The 13029-nt window shown below is 46.9% G+C and overlaps 1 protein-coding gene across 18 annotated transcripts in view; it reads left to right on the plus strand.

Moving 5' to 3' along the window:
• The first annotated feature begins 1637 nt into the window (after positions 1 to 1637).
• TCF7L2 (transcription factor 7 like 2) overlaps positions 1638 to 13029 on the plus strand; it is a 188976-nt gene continuing 177584 nt past the window's right edge. For all 18 annotated transcript variants that reach the window (XM_069460783.1, XM_069460782.1, XM_069460784.1 and 15 more), the window contains exons 1-3: positions 1638 to 2259; positions 2514 to 2580; positions 2778 to 2902. In XM_069460783.1, coding sequence (XP_069316884.1) covers positions 2071 to 2259; positions 2514 to 2580; positions 2778 to 2902 — 381 coding nt within the window. In that variant the 5' untranslated portion in view covers positions 1638 to 2070. The remainder of the gene's footprint in view (positions 2260 to 2513; positions 2581 to 2777; positions 2903 to 13029) is intronic.

Here is a 13029-nt window from a genome sequence, read left to right on the forward strand (position 1 = left end):
GCCTATAAAACAGTTTTGCTGAAACCCCAAACTCTCTAAATATTACATAGTAAATTTGCTTTCTTTTGGAAACCTGGGTGCTGGTGGGCCAGCTGAAGACTAGGTGAGCTTTTTAAAGGAAAGGTGGGATAACAGTACATCGTGGACTCTAGACCAACACTGCTCCTAATAGGCAATTTGCTAATTCTTATTGATTTATTTTTTTTCTGGTTCTTTTTGTCCCCTTTGCATGTTATAGTGTCCGGCAGTCCACTGCTCATTGGGTATTTGCAAGAAAATGAACGTTCTTCCTCCATCACTCAGAACTGCGTTTTGGGAGCTGGGCCTTTCCCCTTAAACATAATTCTGTTCCCCATTTTGTAGCAAATCAATCTGCTCCCCCCTGGGGTTCCAACCTAAAAGTCAACAAATACCTGCCTCACACCCCAGGTTTCCCATCTCCTCGGGGGAGGTCTTCAGCATGGGCTTGGTTAGCAATTTCCTGCCAGAGCCATCTACATCTTGATTATTTGGTCAGTCTTTTGGAGGATTTCATTTCAGACCCCCTTCGAGAAAGGCTCCAGCCCAACTGATCCAGGGGTTGGTGAACTTTCAGTTTTATTTTCCCCAGCGGTGTTAACGCCCAAACTTTTCACCTCCAAAGTCAGAAAGGACTTTGAATCCTAGCTCATTTCCTACCACCTCCAACGTCAGTTAAAGAAAAAAAAAAAAAAAAAAAAGAACACCACTCTACATTTAAAAGAATCATATATATTTTCTTAAGGATATTTTTAATGCCCCTGACAAACACTACAGTATTTGATTGTTTTTTGGATACAACGTCATCTTGGCATATTTACCCTAGTGGGACTTAACATTTAATGAAATGATTCACTATTAATAAACAAAAAAAGGGAGGAGGGAGGCCTCGTGGGTCACTAGTTTCTTTCACTGTGAGATGACCAGGAACTTTGCCCAGCCCTTCACTTCCCCAAGCTCTCAGAAAGTGGAGGGCTGATCTTTCCTTTTGACCACTTCTGTTACATCCCGCCCAAGGGTGGCCGATTTCGCTGCTGGATTAACCACGAAGCACCCCCCCGTCCTTTCCCACAACACTTCCCTCCTTTTCCCCTTCCTTGAGACTTATTTCTAGTATTTCTAAAGTGCACTTTTTCTGGGCCTCTCCGCATCCCCGCCCCCCAAGTGGGCTTTCCTTCCGCCTTCCGCGGCTCGGATTCCTGACTCCGGCGGTCGCCACCCCCTTCCCCTCCTCTCCCACTCCGCATTGTCTTTCTGAAACCGCCCCCCTCCCGGAGCGAGTCCCCGCACCCTCGCCCCGACTCCCGGGCTCGCTCGCACTGCGCGCAGGCCGCTCCCCCTGCACACTCCTCCCTTCGCTCCCCTCCCTGCCCGCCCCTCTCCTCCTCCTCCTCTCCCTCCTCCCTTTCCCGGCGCCCTAAAGGATCATTGTTAGCCGCCCCCGCCCCGCCCACCCCGGCTGTTTATTTATGCACACGTCACCGGGCCGGCCCCGCCCCCCGGCATCTCATTAAGGCGAGTGTGTTCCTCTCGCCCTGTCAATAATCTCCGCTCCCAGACTACTCCGTTCCTCCGGATTTCGATCCCCCTTTTTCTATCTGTCAATCAGCGCCGCCTTTGAACTGAAAAGCTCTCAGTCTAACTTCAACTCACTCAAATCCGAGCGGCACGAGCACCTCCTGTATCTTCGGCTTCCCCCCCCTTTGCTCTTTATATCTGACTTCTTGTTGTTGTTGGTGTTTTTTTTTTTACCCCCCTTTTTTATTTATTATTTTTTTGCACATTGATCGGATCCTTGGGAACGAGAGAAAAAAGAAACCCAAACTCACGCGTGCAGAAGATCTCCCCCCCTTCCCCTCCCCTCCTCCCTCTTTTCCCCTCCCCAGGAGAAAAAGACCCCCAAGCAGAAAAAAAAAGTTCACCTTGGACTCGTCTTTTTCTTGCAATATTTTTTTGGGGGGGCCAAAACTTTTTTGGGGTGATTTTTTTTTTTTTTTGGCTTTTCTTCCTCCTTCATTTTTCTTCCAAAATTGCTGCTGGTGGGTGAAAAAAATGCCGCAGCTGAACGGCGGTGGAGGGGATGACCTAGGCGCCAACGACGAACTGATCTCCTTCAAAGACGAGGGCGAGCAGGAGGAGAAGAGCTCCGAAAACTCCTCGGCAGAGAGGGATTTAGCTGATGTCAAATCGTCTCTAGTTAATGAATCAGAAACGAATCAAAACAGCTCCTCCGATTCCGAGGTAGGAAAAGCCCCCTGGGCTGGTGGGGTATTTTGTCTATTTCCTGGGCTCGGCGACCGTCGCCGAGAGGGGAGAAACCGGGGCTGGGGGCGGCGGCGGGCCCAGCGGGCGGCGGGTGCGTGCGGGGCCACCATGGCAAAAACTTGTGACCCTGTTTTCTCTCTCCCCCCACCCCGCTGACTCTTTCTCCCCCTTCTCCCCCCGCTGCCTGGCGTTTGCCCCCTCGCCCTCCCCTCTTCCACCCCTCCGGGAAGGCGGAAAGACGGCCTCCGCCTCGCTCCGAAAGTTTCCGAGATAAATCCCGGGAAAGTTTGGAAGAAGGTGAGTACGCCCCGCGCGCCCCCCGCCGCCCCCCGGGCCGGCCGTCCCGCGCGCCCCGGCCCCGCGCCCCGCTCGGCCCGGCCGTGCGCCGGCCCTGCCGGGGCGCCCGGCCCCGCGGGGCACTTTCTAAAAAGTTTCTCCTCCTCTCTCCCGCTCCGCGCGGCCGTCGCCGTCCCCTCGCCGCCCCGCCATGTTAGCGGCCAAGAGGCAAGATGGAGGGCTCTTTAAGGGGCCACCGTATCCCGGCTACCCCTTCATCATGATCCCCGACCTGACGAGCCCCTACCTCCCCAACGGATCGCTCTCGCCCACCGCCCGAACCGTAAGTGCCTCCGCGCGCGGCCCCCGCCCGCTGCCCGCCCGCCCGCGCCGCCCGCCCGGCCCCGCATGCGGCCCCTGCCCTGCCCCCTCCCCGCCCCCCCGCCTCCTCCCTCCCTCCCCTCCCCCGCTCGTGGCCCAGGCAGCCCGAAACTCTCCAAACTTTTCTGCCTTTTGTGGACTGGATTTGTTTGCACTTCGCCATGTTCTTGCTTTCAGTTTGCTGCCTCGTGATGTTGGGGAGACCTTTTTTTCCAAGCAGGGCTTTGTTGGGGGCGAAAATAAATCTGAAGAACTTTTTTTTTTGCGCTGATTTCCCCCTCCCCCTTTGGTGGTGGTGGTGGTTGTTTCTTCACCCTGGGAAGATGACTGTGTGGCTCTTTCTTTGCTCCCTCTCTCCCTCTCCCTCTCTCTCTCTTTTCCTTCCCTCTTTGGCGTCTTGGGCTTTCCCCGGTTAACCCCTTGGCTGCCGCTGCCAGGCACCGAGCGGCTGGGCTGCGCCCGGCGCGCGGGTAGAGAGTGGATTTTCCTCCAGGCGCTGGACTTGAGAGCTGGCCAGCGCGCAGAGCCGGGGGCCCTGCAGAGGCGCCTCGGCTTTCTCTTTCGGGCGGCTGTTTATTTAGCTTTCTAGTGGCGGTCACTGGCTCTCGGCCCTCCTTCCCCCTTTCCCTGGAAGGTCAAACTTCCCAGACTCGTCCCACCGCAAACTTGGGGGCTCTAAGGCGACCTTTTCTTTGGCAACCCCGCAGGGCCGCGAGCGCCCTGGGCGCCGTGGCGGGCTCGGCGTCCGGCGCACTGGCTGCGGGCTCTCTCGGGCCTCGCGGGGCGGCAGGGCTGTGCGGGGCGGGGAGGCCCTTGTGGCCCGGGTTCTTGATTTGTGTGCAGCTGGATGGTCTCCTCCGAGCGGACTTAATGTATTTCTAGGGAATTTTGGCGCCTTGGGGTGTATAGCGGGGGCTGCGTTCGCCAGCTTCCGAGTAGGCCCTGAGTGGGCCCTGGGGGGCCAGAGACCAGGGTGTGCGGGCTCAAGGGGGTGCAGGGGGCGAGGGAGGCCAGGGGCGCCCCTCCCTTAAGGGAGTGGGCCGCTGATCGCCGGCCACCCAACTTTGGGGGCCCCAGGGCGGCGCGGGGTGCCAGGCTCCAGGGGCGCTTGCTGCAGCGAGCGTCCCGCGCCCACCCCTGACATTTGTTAATACGGCTCATCCCTGCACCCCACCGGCCCCTGCTCCCTGCCCTCACCCTGAACCCTCTCCTCCCCATCTCTCCCTCCCTCTGAAAAGCATTACAGTCTCTCGACGCAAGACGTGTTTGTGCCCGGCTTCCCGGGATTGTCATTTTGCACCTTCTCTGGTTTGGTCCCTTACCCCTTATTTACACACACTACTTTTGTTTTTTCTTTTTCGGTAACTCGAGATAGTAATTTGAAATAATGCATCCACTGTTCAGCAGCCGTGGATTCGGTGCTAATGGCCGAGGGCTTGCAGGACGGGAGTCGATCAGATCTACAAGTGTTTTTAAGCATTAAAATATTAACTATCAGGTTTGACTTGTTTTTTGGGCCCTGGCAAAATGGCAAGAGCATGCTAGACCGGTCACTCTTTATGGCTAAGAAAGAGAAATAATTGTTCCCCCCCTCCCCCCCAGCGCCCAGGCTTCTGTATGCTTGGGAGGCTGTGGAGCGGTTCGGCCCGACCCTCTCCTGCAGGGCCAGCTCCGCCAGGCTGCTGGGGCCGGGCTCCGGGCTTGCAGCTGTAGGGGAAGCACAGTCCGGTTACTTTGTATTTTTCTTGGGAGCTTACGGGGGCATCTTAAACGGGACTGTTCGGCTCAGAATCGGAGTGTTGGTGTACTAACAAACCCGACCAAGCAACATTCCAAAGAAACCCTGAGAATTTCTCCCTCTCCTCCCCTCCCTCCCATACGAAGGAAAGCTCCGTGCTATTATTTTAAAATCCACTTAGCCATCGAAAAGGCCATCTGAATATTGAGCTTTGATGGCGGGCTTGCTGGTTTTCCTGACTCTGTTCAAACTCGCTGTCTGACGCTGGCGGTCTTGCCGTCCCTTCTTCTAAAACTTGAGCAGTTGTGTTGTGCTGTAATTAGGAAACAGGGAAATTGTTAAAGGCAAATAAATGATTTCCTGGTGCGAAAAGGAAGGCTCCCAAGGATCGGTCCCCTTTGTGGGCATTATAGGAGTAGAGGGCGTCTAGTTATTTTAATTGTGGACGTAGCGGGTGGCCTTGTGCTGTGACATCAGATTGAGTCTGAGAAGACGTTTCTGAACTCAGTAGGCAGTTTTAGTATTTACATGTCAAACACCAGCGGACATCTTTGTGTACACTGCCCCTTCCTCCTTCCTCTCTGTTACCTGGGTTAGATTATGTGCTCCAAAATTAAAGTTATTTATTTAGGCTGGTCAGCAGAGCCATGGAAATGAGGTCGGTAGGCTGTTGTGTGTCACTCCTGACGTCCTGGATCAGAGAGCCAGCTTGCAATTCCAGATTTGATACAGCTGCCGGAGGAATCTATAGGCAAGACAGCGGTCTTTCTACACTCATCTGAAATCCTTAGTGCCTTACAGGGTCTGTTTTTGAGGGCGAGGTGTAAAGACAAATTAGCTGTATGCTTTATTCTTTTTCGGTTGCTCCTTGGTGGTGGTGCGTTTTGCTACATTTTGTTACTTATGACTGTACCTGTAAGCAGCTGCATCCTTTGCTTTTTGCACACTCTCTGGAAGCCTGATTTCTGCTTTTCTATTTAAGAATGGAAAGAATTAAGGAGTGTCATTAAATCAGCTTATGATGAATAATACATTATCTCAAAAATAATGCTTTAATTGCTGAAGACGCCATAAAGCTTGATAGTAATAATTTTATTTTAAAACGACAAAGATTTCTGCATAACATTAATTTAGTCTTTGATACATTAATAGGAATGGCTTTTAGAAAGACAGATTCAGATACAAAAATGCATTAAGGAGCCATGTCCTTAGTAGACGAGAAGTGTTAGAACTGCAAATTTTAGAATTGTGGTAACATTTGTGTACTAAAGGTAAGAATACTGCAACCATATTAAAGTTGATAGGAAAAAGTAGTTTTACGGTTCTTTTTCCTTCCCGGCAAACAAATAGGGATATAGTGGTTGAAATTCTAGTTAGGTTTGAAATTCCATTTTAAGAGATTGCCTATTAGAGCCCCTGCGTTTTCTTTTATCCAAAGTTATTTGCTTTGCAACTGAGCTGTTTGCTACTAGGTTGAACAGATAAATAAGCAGCATCTTGAATTGGACAGATAAATAAGCAGCACTTGGAATCCAGCATTTAAAGGAAACCAAGAGGGGCCTATTCACTGGGGTTTTATTTAGCCGGGCAACTTCTCTTTCTGGTTTGTGAAAATGGATGTTTTCTCCTCACTCAAACAACATAATCCTTTCTAATACAAAAGATTTAGACCTTGGAGTGTGAAGGGTTAATGGTGCTCCCTCCCTGTTGTTCTCCCACCCCCCACCTCACTCCTGATTGTTTTGACAACACTTTTCAAAGTGTGACATTCCAAGCCCCTCCATAACAATGTAATATTACTGTAATTACACAGGTCATTACATTTTAAATAGAGAACAATAAAATGCTTATCGTCCTGAAAAAGAACAGGTGTTCTTGCCCTTCTTTGGTATTTATGCTAATTGTTTTTCATCTCCTTCAGAAATATTTATGGCGAGCCTGTTTAGATTTCAATCTCAATGCAACAGTATTAATTCCACGCTAATCTTTATAGGTTGTGGTTTAATGTCTGCAGTATGGATTATGTGGTCAACATTCACCCAATAAGTCATATCTTAATGATTATAAATTTAATATGCCAGCGCTTTCCAGTTTGTTGATATTGAAGCTTTCTGAAACCCCAGAAACAAACTCTTAGGCAGTTGGGAGCCTAAAGTGCTTATCTGGAAGAAGTGTTTTTGGAAACTTTTGACTGCTTAAAGGAAGTAGCTTTGACTGATGCTCCGTATCTCTGATTGAGAAAAGATTTTGAGGAAAACAGTCCCCGGTCTTGCTAGGACTGTTTTACTTTGATTTTAATTTCGCTGATAGGGATTTCATTTAGAGTCACTGCTGGAACTTGGTGAGCTTTCTATTTCTTAGTAAGCTGTGAAAAAGTTACAGGAAGATTTCCAGGGCCTTGCTGATGAAGAATGCTGTTCTGTTTGCAGCGTTGGATCACTGCAGTTCTGCATGCCATTAAAAAAAATATTTGCTTTAGAGAACTAGCATTTTAATAGTTGCACCAGGGGCTGCCCTTTTAAAGATTATAGTAGAAGTCTTTCCAGGTTTTGAATGCCTCCTTACATCCCACGAGGTGCCTGAGTGTGTGCAAAAAGTGCCTAGGTTTCTTGGTGCAACTTCTCTTACACACGCGCAGTGGGTAAACTAGACGGTATCTAAGAGGATTTTACATTTTGTCAGAGGTTTCACAACAGGGGCCCCTGAATCACATTAAAAATGCACTGCAGAGAAGGGACAGCTGCAGATTTTTGTGTGGACGCGTGTTTCTGGACCATGACTAAAACTCCGAGGACCTTTTCCCCAGCTGTCTGGAAGTTATGTGGAAGTTGGTTTATTGGCAGTTAAGTATGAGACAACCTGGATTTAGCAAATGCTCTCTCCGACACAGGAAGTAGATGACATTATATTGGGGGGAGGGAGGAGACTTCAGGCAAGGAGTGATTTACTCTTTTTTTTTTTTAAATCATGGCTTTGCCAAATAAATAAGCACTTTCCAAGGAAGTAGGTGTAAGCTTTTTAGTCTTGGTGAGTGGAATTAGATAATATCTTTGACTGCATTTATAACTCTTTTGAGGTGACACATTTCAGAGTTTCGCAAAGGAGGGTGAACCAAATTCTTGAGGGTTTTATTTTTGAAGGGATGTGTGATGTGGGCGTCTGAGTTTCTTCTGGGAGTGAATATTGGCAACCGTGTAAGTAAATCTTCAACTCTGACTTATAATTGAGCACATTTGTGAAGGAAATGGTTAATTTTACAACCAAAGGCAAACTTGCACCTCGACAGTTCTGCTGAAAGAAATGTGCCCCAGTCCTTTGCTGGCAAGCGCGCCACCGGGTCATAAATCCACAGGCTTTATTTACAGCCCATAACACTTATGAATGTTAAGATATTTGACGCCACGTTGGCCTTATAATATTCAAGGTCCACAGACATTGGCAGTAGCTCAGATTTCTCTCACTAATTATAAGCAATGAGATGGGGGGGGAGAGCCCAACGCAAATGCTGCCTCCCCCCTCCAGTAACCACCCCCCCATCTGAGTTTACTGAGACAGACAGCTCCCCTCCTTAGGCAGCTGACTTGTACTTCTCCTCTAGGCTATTGTTATACACATTTATAAAGAGCACTTTCAGGAATGGAAATTCAGTGGGGGGCTCTGCACAAATACCTTTTTCTAAAGCAAAGTTGCTCTAGGTGTTTGCATCTTTCCCTCTTCTGCTTTCTCCCTTTTCTTTTTCCTTTCTCTCTTCTTTCTTAATCTCCCCCTCCCCAGCCCCTGCTTTTTTTTTTTTTTTGAGATTACATTGCCTATATTGTGCATTTTTCCCAGAATACTTAAAGAAACCAGATATGGGAGACTGCTCTTTAATTTATATGATGTTCCACTGAGCTAGAAGGGAAAATATACACATTGCGTAGTGCACTGGTTAACATGAGAGTTTCAGAAATGTGAGGTGGGGTGAGGAGAGTTGATTAAAAGAATTTAATAGATGAGGGGGGGGTAAATCCAGGTTTACTTTAGGGATTGGAGGGAAAAAATGCCCTGATATCTGGGGGAGGAGGCAGAGAAAAGTATCCAGAGGAGGTGGAATAAATGCTTGAGTAAGAAAGATTAGGAAAGTGTGAGAAGAGAGGACCAAGACTGGGGCTTGGGGGAATTGAAATTGGGGATTGGAAGCTGCTTTGCAGGGGAGGTGGGGGTACCATGGGAGGGCCTGTTAGAAAGGATATTGCTTTGCTCTGCAGATTGGTTCCAATTCCCTGGTCACCCAAGGTGTTCTATCTAGCAACAGATAGGTTTCACATCAGTTACCGTGTAAGCACCCGGGGCTGGGGAGACTGGGTGGGGCATTGTCTGTGGCTGAGACCCTGGTGTGAGAGAGGAATTGTCCTGCCGATTTTAATTTATGTTTAAAAAGTGGGCAGTTCTGGTGTGTGTGTGTTGCAAACTGAACAGGCTGTAAAAGGGGGAAAGTGTGGGATTCCGGGGCGACCGCTGAGCGGCATGGGGAGGTGATGGCGCTGTCATTTCTGGCTGGATGTTTCCCTTCATCCATCCCAAACTTAAAGACCCAAGCCGAAAGGTTTTCCTTTCTAATCAATGGAATGCAGAAACTTACTAGCCCTCAGGGATAGATGTGAATCCCTAAACAGCTCATTACAAAGATGGGGCTGTGGGATCTTTGAACGGGTTATCAGCCGCGGTGTTCTTCGGTTTTCCCAAGACAGGTTTTTCTTCCTTAGGCACATCTGATTTCGGGCTGGTAATTCGGCCCGTTATATTTTATTCCTTTTGTTATGAAGTAGCCCCCAAACAGTTCGGTCTGCATAGGAAGAAATGCATAGGAGTGGGATCAGTTCTGAAGGAGTTAAAATTGCTCCCTAAAGTTTGGCATCATGAAAATAAATTTGAGGCCTGGTAGGCATTAGCAGGGCACAGCACATTTACTGAGCTTAATTAGTAGGAACTGTAATTGTTCATGGTCTGCCAGAAGAAGTAATGTTCAGGAAAAGTGGAGTCCCTCTCTTGCAGTCTTCAGTTTGAAACCGATAAATCACTTGCATATTTGTGTAGTGATTCAAATGGAGCTAAGACCTCTCCCATCCCAACATGTGGTAAATTGTAAAGTCAATGAATTGCAGATGTAGGCTACAGTGAGATTCTCTTAGACAATGCAGAATGAATGGGAAAGAGTGATGCTATAAATATTTACTGAGAAGATAACTAGATTCCTTCGTGCTGGGCCAATTATGATGTACTAAATATATTAGTAAAATGCTTAAAAAATCGAGAGGATTTGTGTGGGTCTTTGGGTGGGTTGGTTTGTTTTGGAAAGTGAAATAAAAGGCACTATGTTATTGTCGTGTCAGTTTTATTAAGCCTGAATCACAATGGCATACCCACGGAAGGACACATGAAACCCACATTAATGCAAATTAATTCGTTATGAGTTGCATCGCTGTGACTGCTAAATGGAGTAATGATGGGGCATCATTTTAAGAGTGTTAGTGTAGCAACTTTTAATGAAAAATACTGTGTTAGGAACATGTCTCAGCACTTCAGCCCACGTGTTTTTATATATGCTAGAAATATCTTTTGTGCAAGAGCAGGAAACTTGATTCACTTAATTTTTTCCCCAAACAGTTAAAGAACTTTAATTATGTTTTGATGTTGAAAGAAAAGCATCTAGTTTTTCTCAAAAATCAACCCAGAAATGCCTGTCACTATAACCAAATTCAACCTCAGTTTTTCTTTTTTTGCAAGAGATTGCAGCACAAAGTGGAAAAACAATGAATGTAGCATCCCCCCATAGACCTATAGATAAAACTTTCTTGAAGCGATTTTTCCCCTGTTTTTTTCTTCTTAGAGGATTTTGGTCTCAGGCAATGTTGCAAGTCAATACTTCTTTCCCCAAATGTGAGTAGGTGGATGTGTATGGAAGCTGTAAAAGTTAATGATCGTTCTCTGACTCATAGCTGATGGTTTCAGGTTGAGGAAAAGAAAAATTAATGAGGGTAAATAGATATTTGATGGAACATTGAGACAGTGGGAGAGATTGTTCTTGTGTCTAAAGGCATTGCATTTTGTTGCAGCAGAATTTCTGAGGGAGAATGCCAGGAAGGAAAAGGAGATGCCATTGTTAAGTTGTTTTAGGATAGTACAAATGTTCAGTGTCTAGATCTTTGCAGGAATGTTTAAACTTGAGTACCTACCAGTCAATGCTGGTTTTGCCTTTCCTCTTGAAGTTGGAGGCCCCCTTGGCACTTTTCATAAGGGTAGGCAGTTACCCGAAGTCTTGGTCAAAAGTTTATTTCCCATTAAATGTAGAAGGCTCTCAGCATAGGATGGGGGCTGGGGGGCTGTGCACATAATGGTCTGTAGTTGCTGCCTCGGCCCCCAAAATGACTAATGACCTAAGAAAAGGCCTTAGATACACTAAAAAAAAAAGTCTTTCAAGCTAATGACATGGAAATTGGACTTAAAGTCTATAGTCATGGTAGTAACTACAGGGTAATGAGGAAAGTGGGACAAAAAACCCCAAACCTCTCCAGAAATGGATTGGTTTTTTCATATATATATATATATATGAAAGAGAAAGCCAGGTGATTCATAAAACTGAAAATAAAGTAAATGCTCCATCTTTTCCCAATTTAGCAGAATTGAGTAGACATCAAAAATTAATGTTCATCATGTTGGAAGTTAACTTAGTGCTGCAAAAACCAACATCAGGTTCCAATTTTTTTAGTTGTCTTTGAGGATGATATTTCTGCGGTTGAACAAAGCTGTTTCCGCTTCCTCCTACCTTTGCGTATCTCTGATGTCTTGTATCTGAAACACCAAATTTAGAGCCCGTAGTAGTGCTTAGAAATAAAACGAGAGCAGTGAAGATATGCCAGTAATAAGGGAAGCGGTTAATCATAAAATGTTGGTCTTTAAATTGCTGAAGAATTTCGCAAGCCTGTGCTGAGAACTGCCAAGTCTTCATGGTTCTTCCTCTGGACAAGTGAGGGCCAGGGCATCTGGGGGTGGGAAAGTTGGGGGTGGGCTTGACTACCGTAAACAGGCGCCCAGGAGGAGAAGGATTAATTTTGTTGTTCATGGGAAGGAATGGAATGAAAAGTACCTTGGAGTTCTCATTTGGTGACTCTCCTGGGCACTCTGGGGAAGGAGGCACCATGTGGAAGGTGTGGCGCATGCCCAGGTCACAGAAGCCACATTTGCTGGATGAGGAAGGGCTCCTGAAGTGCTCCCAGGGGGTGGTTCTTAAACTCACATATGCCTGAGTCCTCTTGTCTTGGATCTGTTAACCTCCCCATATCTTCCGAAACACAAAGCGTCAACCATCTCTTCTTCTCTCCTTCCTTATATCTTCTAGAGAGAGATAAATGATCAGTTTAGAGTGCCAAGTGTTTACTGGGTAATTGTACTTTGCCTTAAAAAACTAGACTGTACTGAACGAGGCATCTTTGTGTTTTACGGGGAAGGAAAAAGCAGTGGAAGTGTGCATTTTAGAAAGTGTATTTGGGAAAAGAGGAGGTGAAAACTCAAAGGAGAAACAAGAAAATTTTAAGTTCTTGTTGCTGTAGCTGGAGGAAGTGTAGCTTGGAAATCTCTCCAAAACAATGGTTACTGGCTGGGAATAAAGATCTCACATAGACCCAGAATAAGCTGCTTGTGCTGGGTGTGTTTGTGAGCTGGTTGAGGCTTTTCTGTGTTGCTGGACACCTGAGGGAAGTTACATTGCTTGGGGGATGTTAGAATGGTGTGTGTGTGTATGTGTGTGTGAGAGAGAGAGAGAGAGAGAGAGAGAGAAGATAAAATAAAATTAACTTTGTCCTGCATGTTGGTTTCTCTGCCAGAGTCTTCAGGAACTTGCAGCTGCATTTTTACTATGTTAGTTGCAACATTCTCTCTAGGATTGTTGGTGTTCTTTGGGCGATGATGAAGGCAAGGATTAAGAACGGAACTGGACAAGTGAAAATTGAATTTGGATTAGCCACAGTCTCATTAATTTATTCATAAGGCTGTGACTATATGAATTTTTTTTCCACGGCATATCCTTAGTTATCAGGTGTCCATTCAATTTTAATTGACGATATAAGATTCCTGTGGTTACCCTGAGTACAGATTGCCTAGGGCTGCGCGGGGTTTGTGGGAAGAATAGCTTGGACAAGTTTCCATTAAGCTCTGAATCAGGCAAGTGGAAAAGAGGAGAATAAAACCAGCTGAAAAGAGGGACAAGTTGTTAGTGTTGCCTACTCTGCTTAGAAGGGAAAACCCTCCTCTCAGACAAGAGCTACTCTCCAGCCAAGAATTTCAAACTCGCAGAGAAACCTGTCCCAGGCACA

This window comes from Eulemur rufifrons, chromosome 28 (assembly GCF_041146395.1).
Source record: "Eulemur rufifrons isolate Redbay chromosome 28, OSU_ERuf_1, whole genome shotgun sequence".
Lineage (NCBI taxonomy): Eukaryota > Metazoa > Chordata > Mammalia > Primates > Lemuridae > Eulemur > Eulemur rufifrons.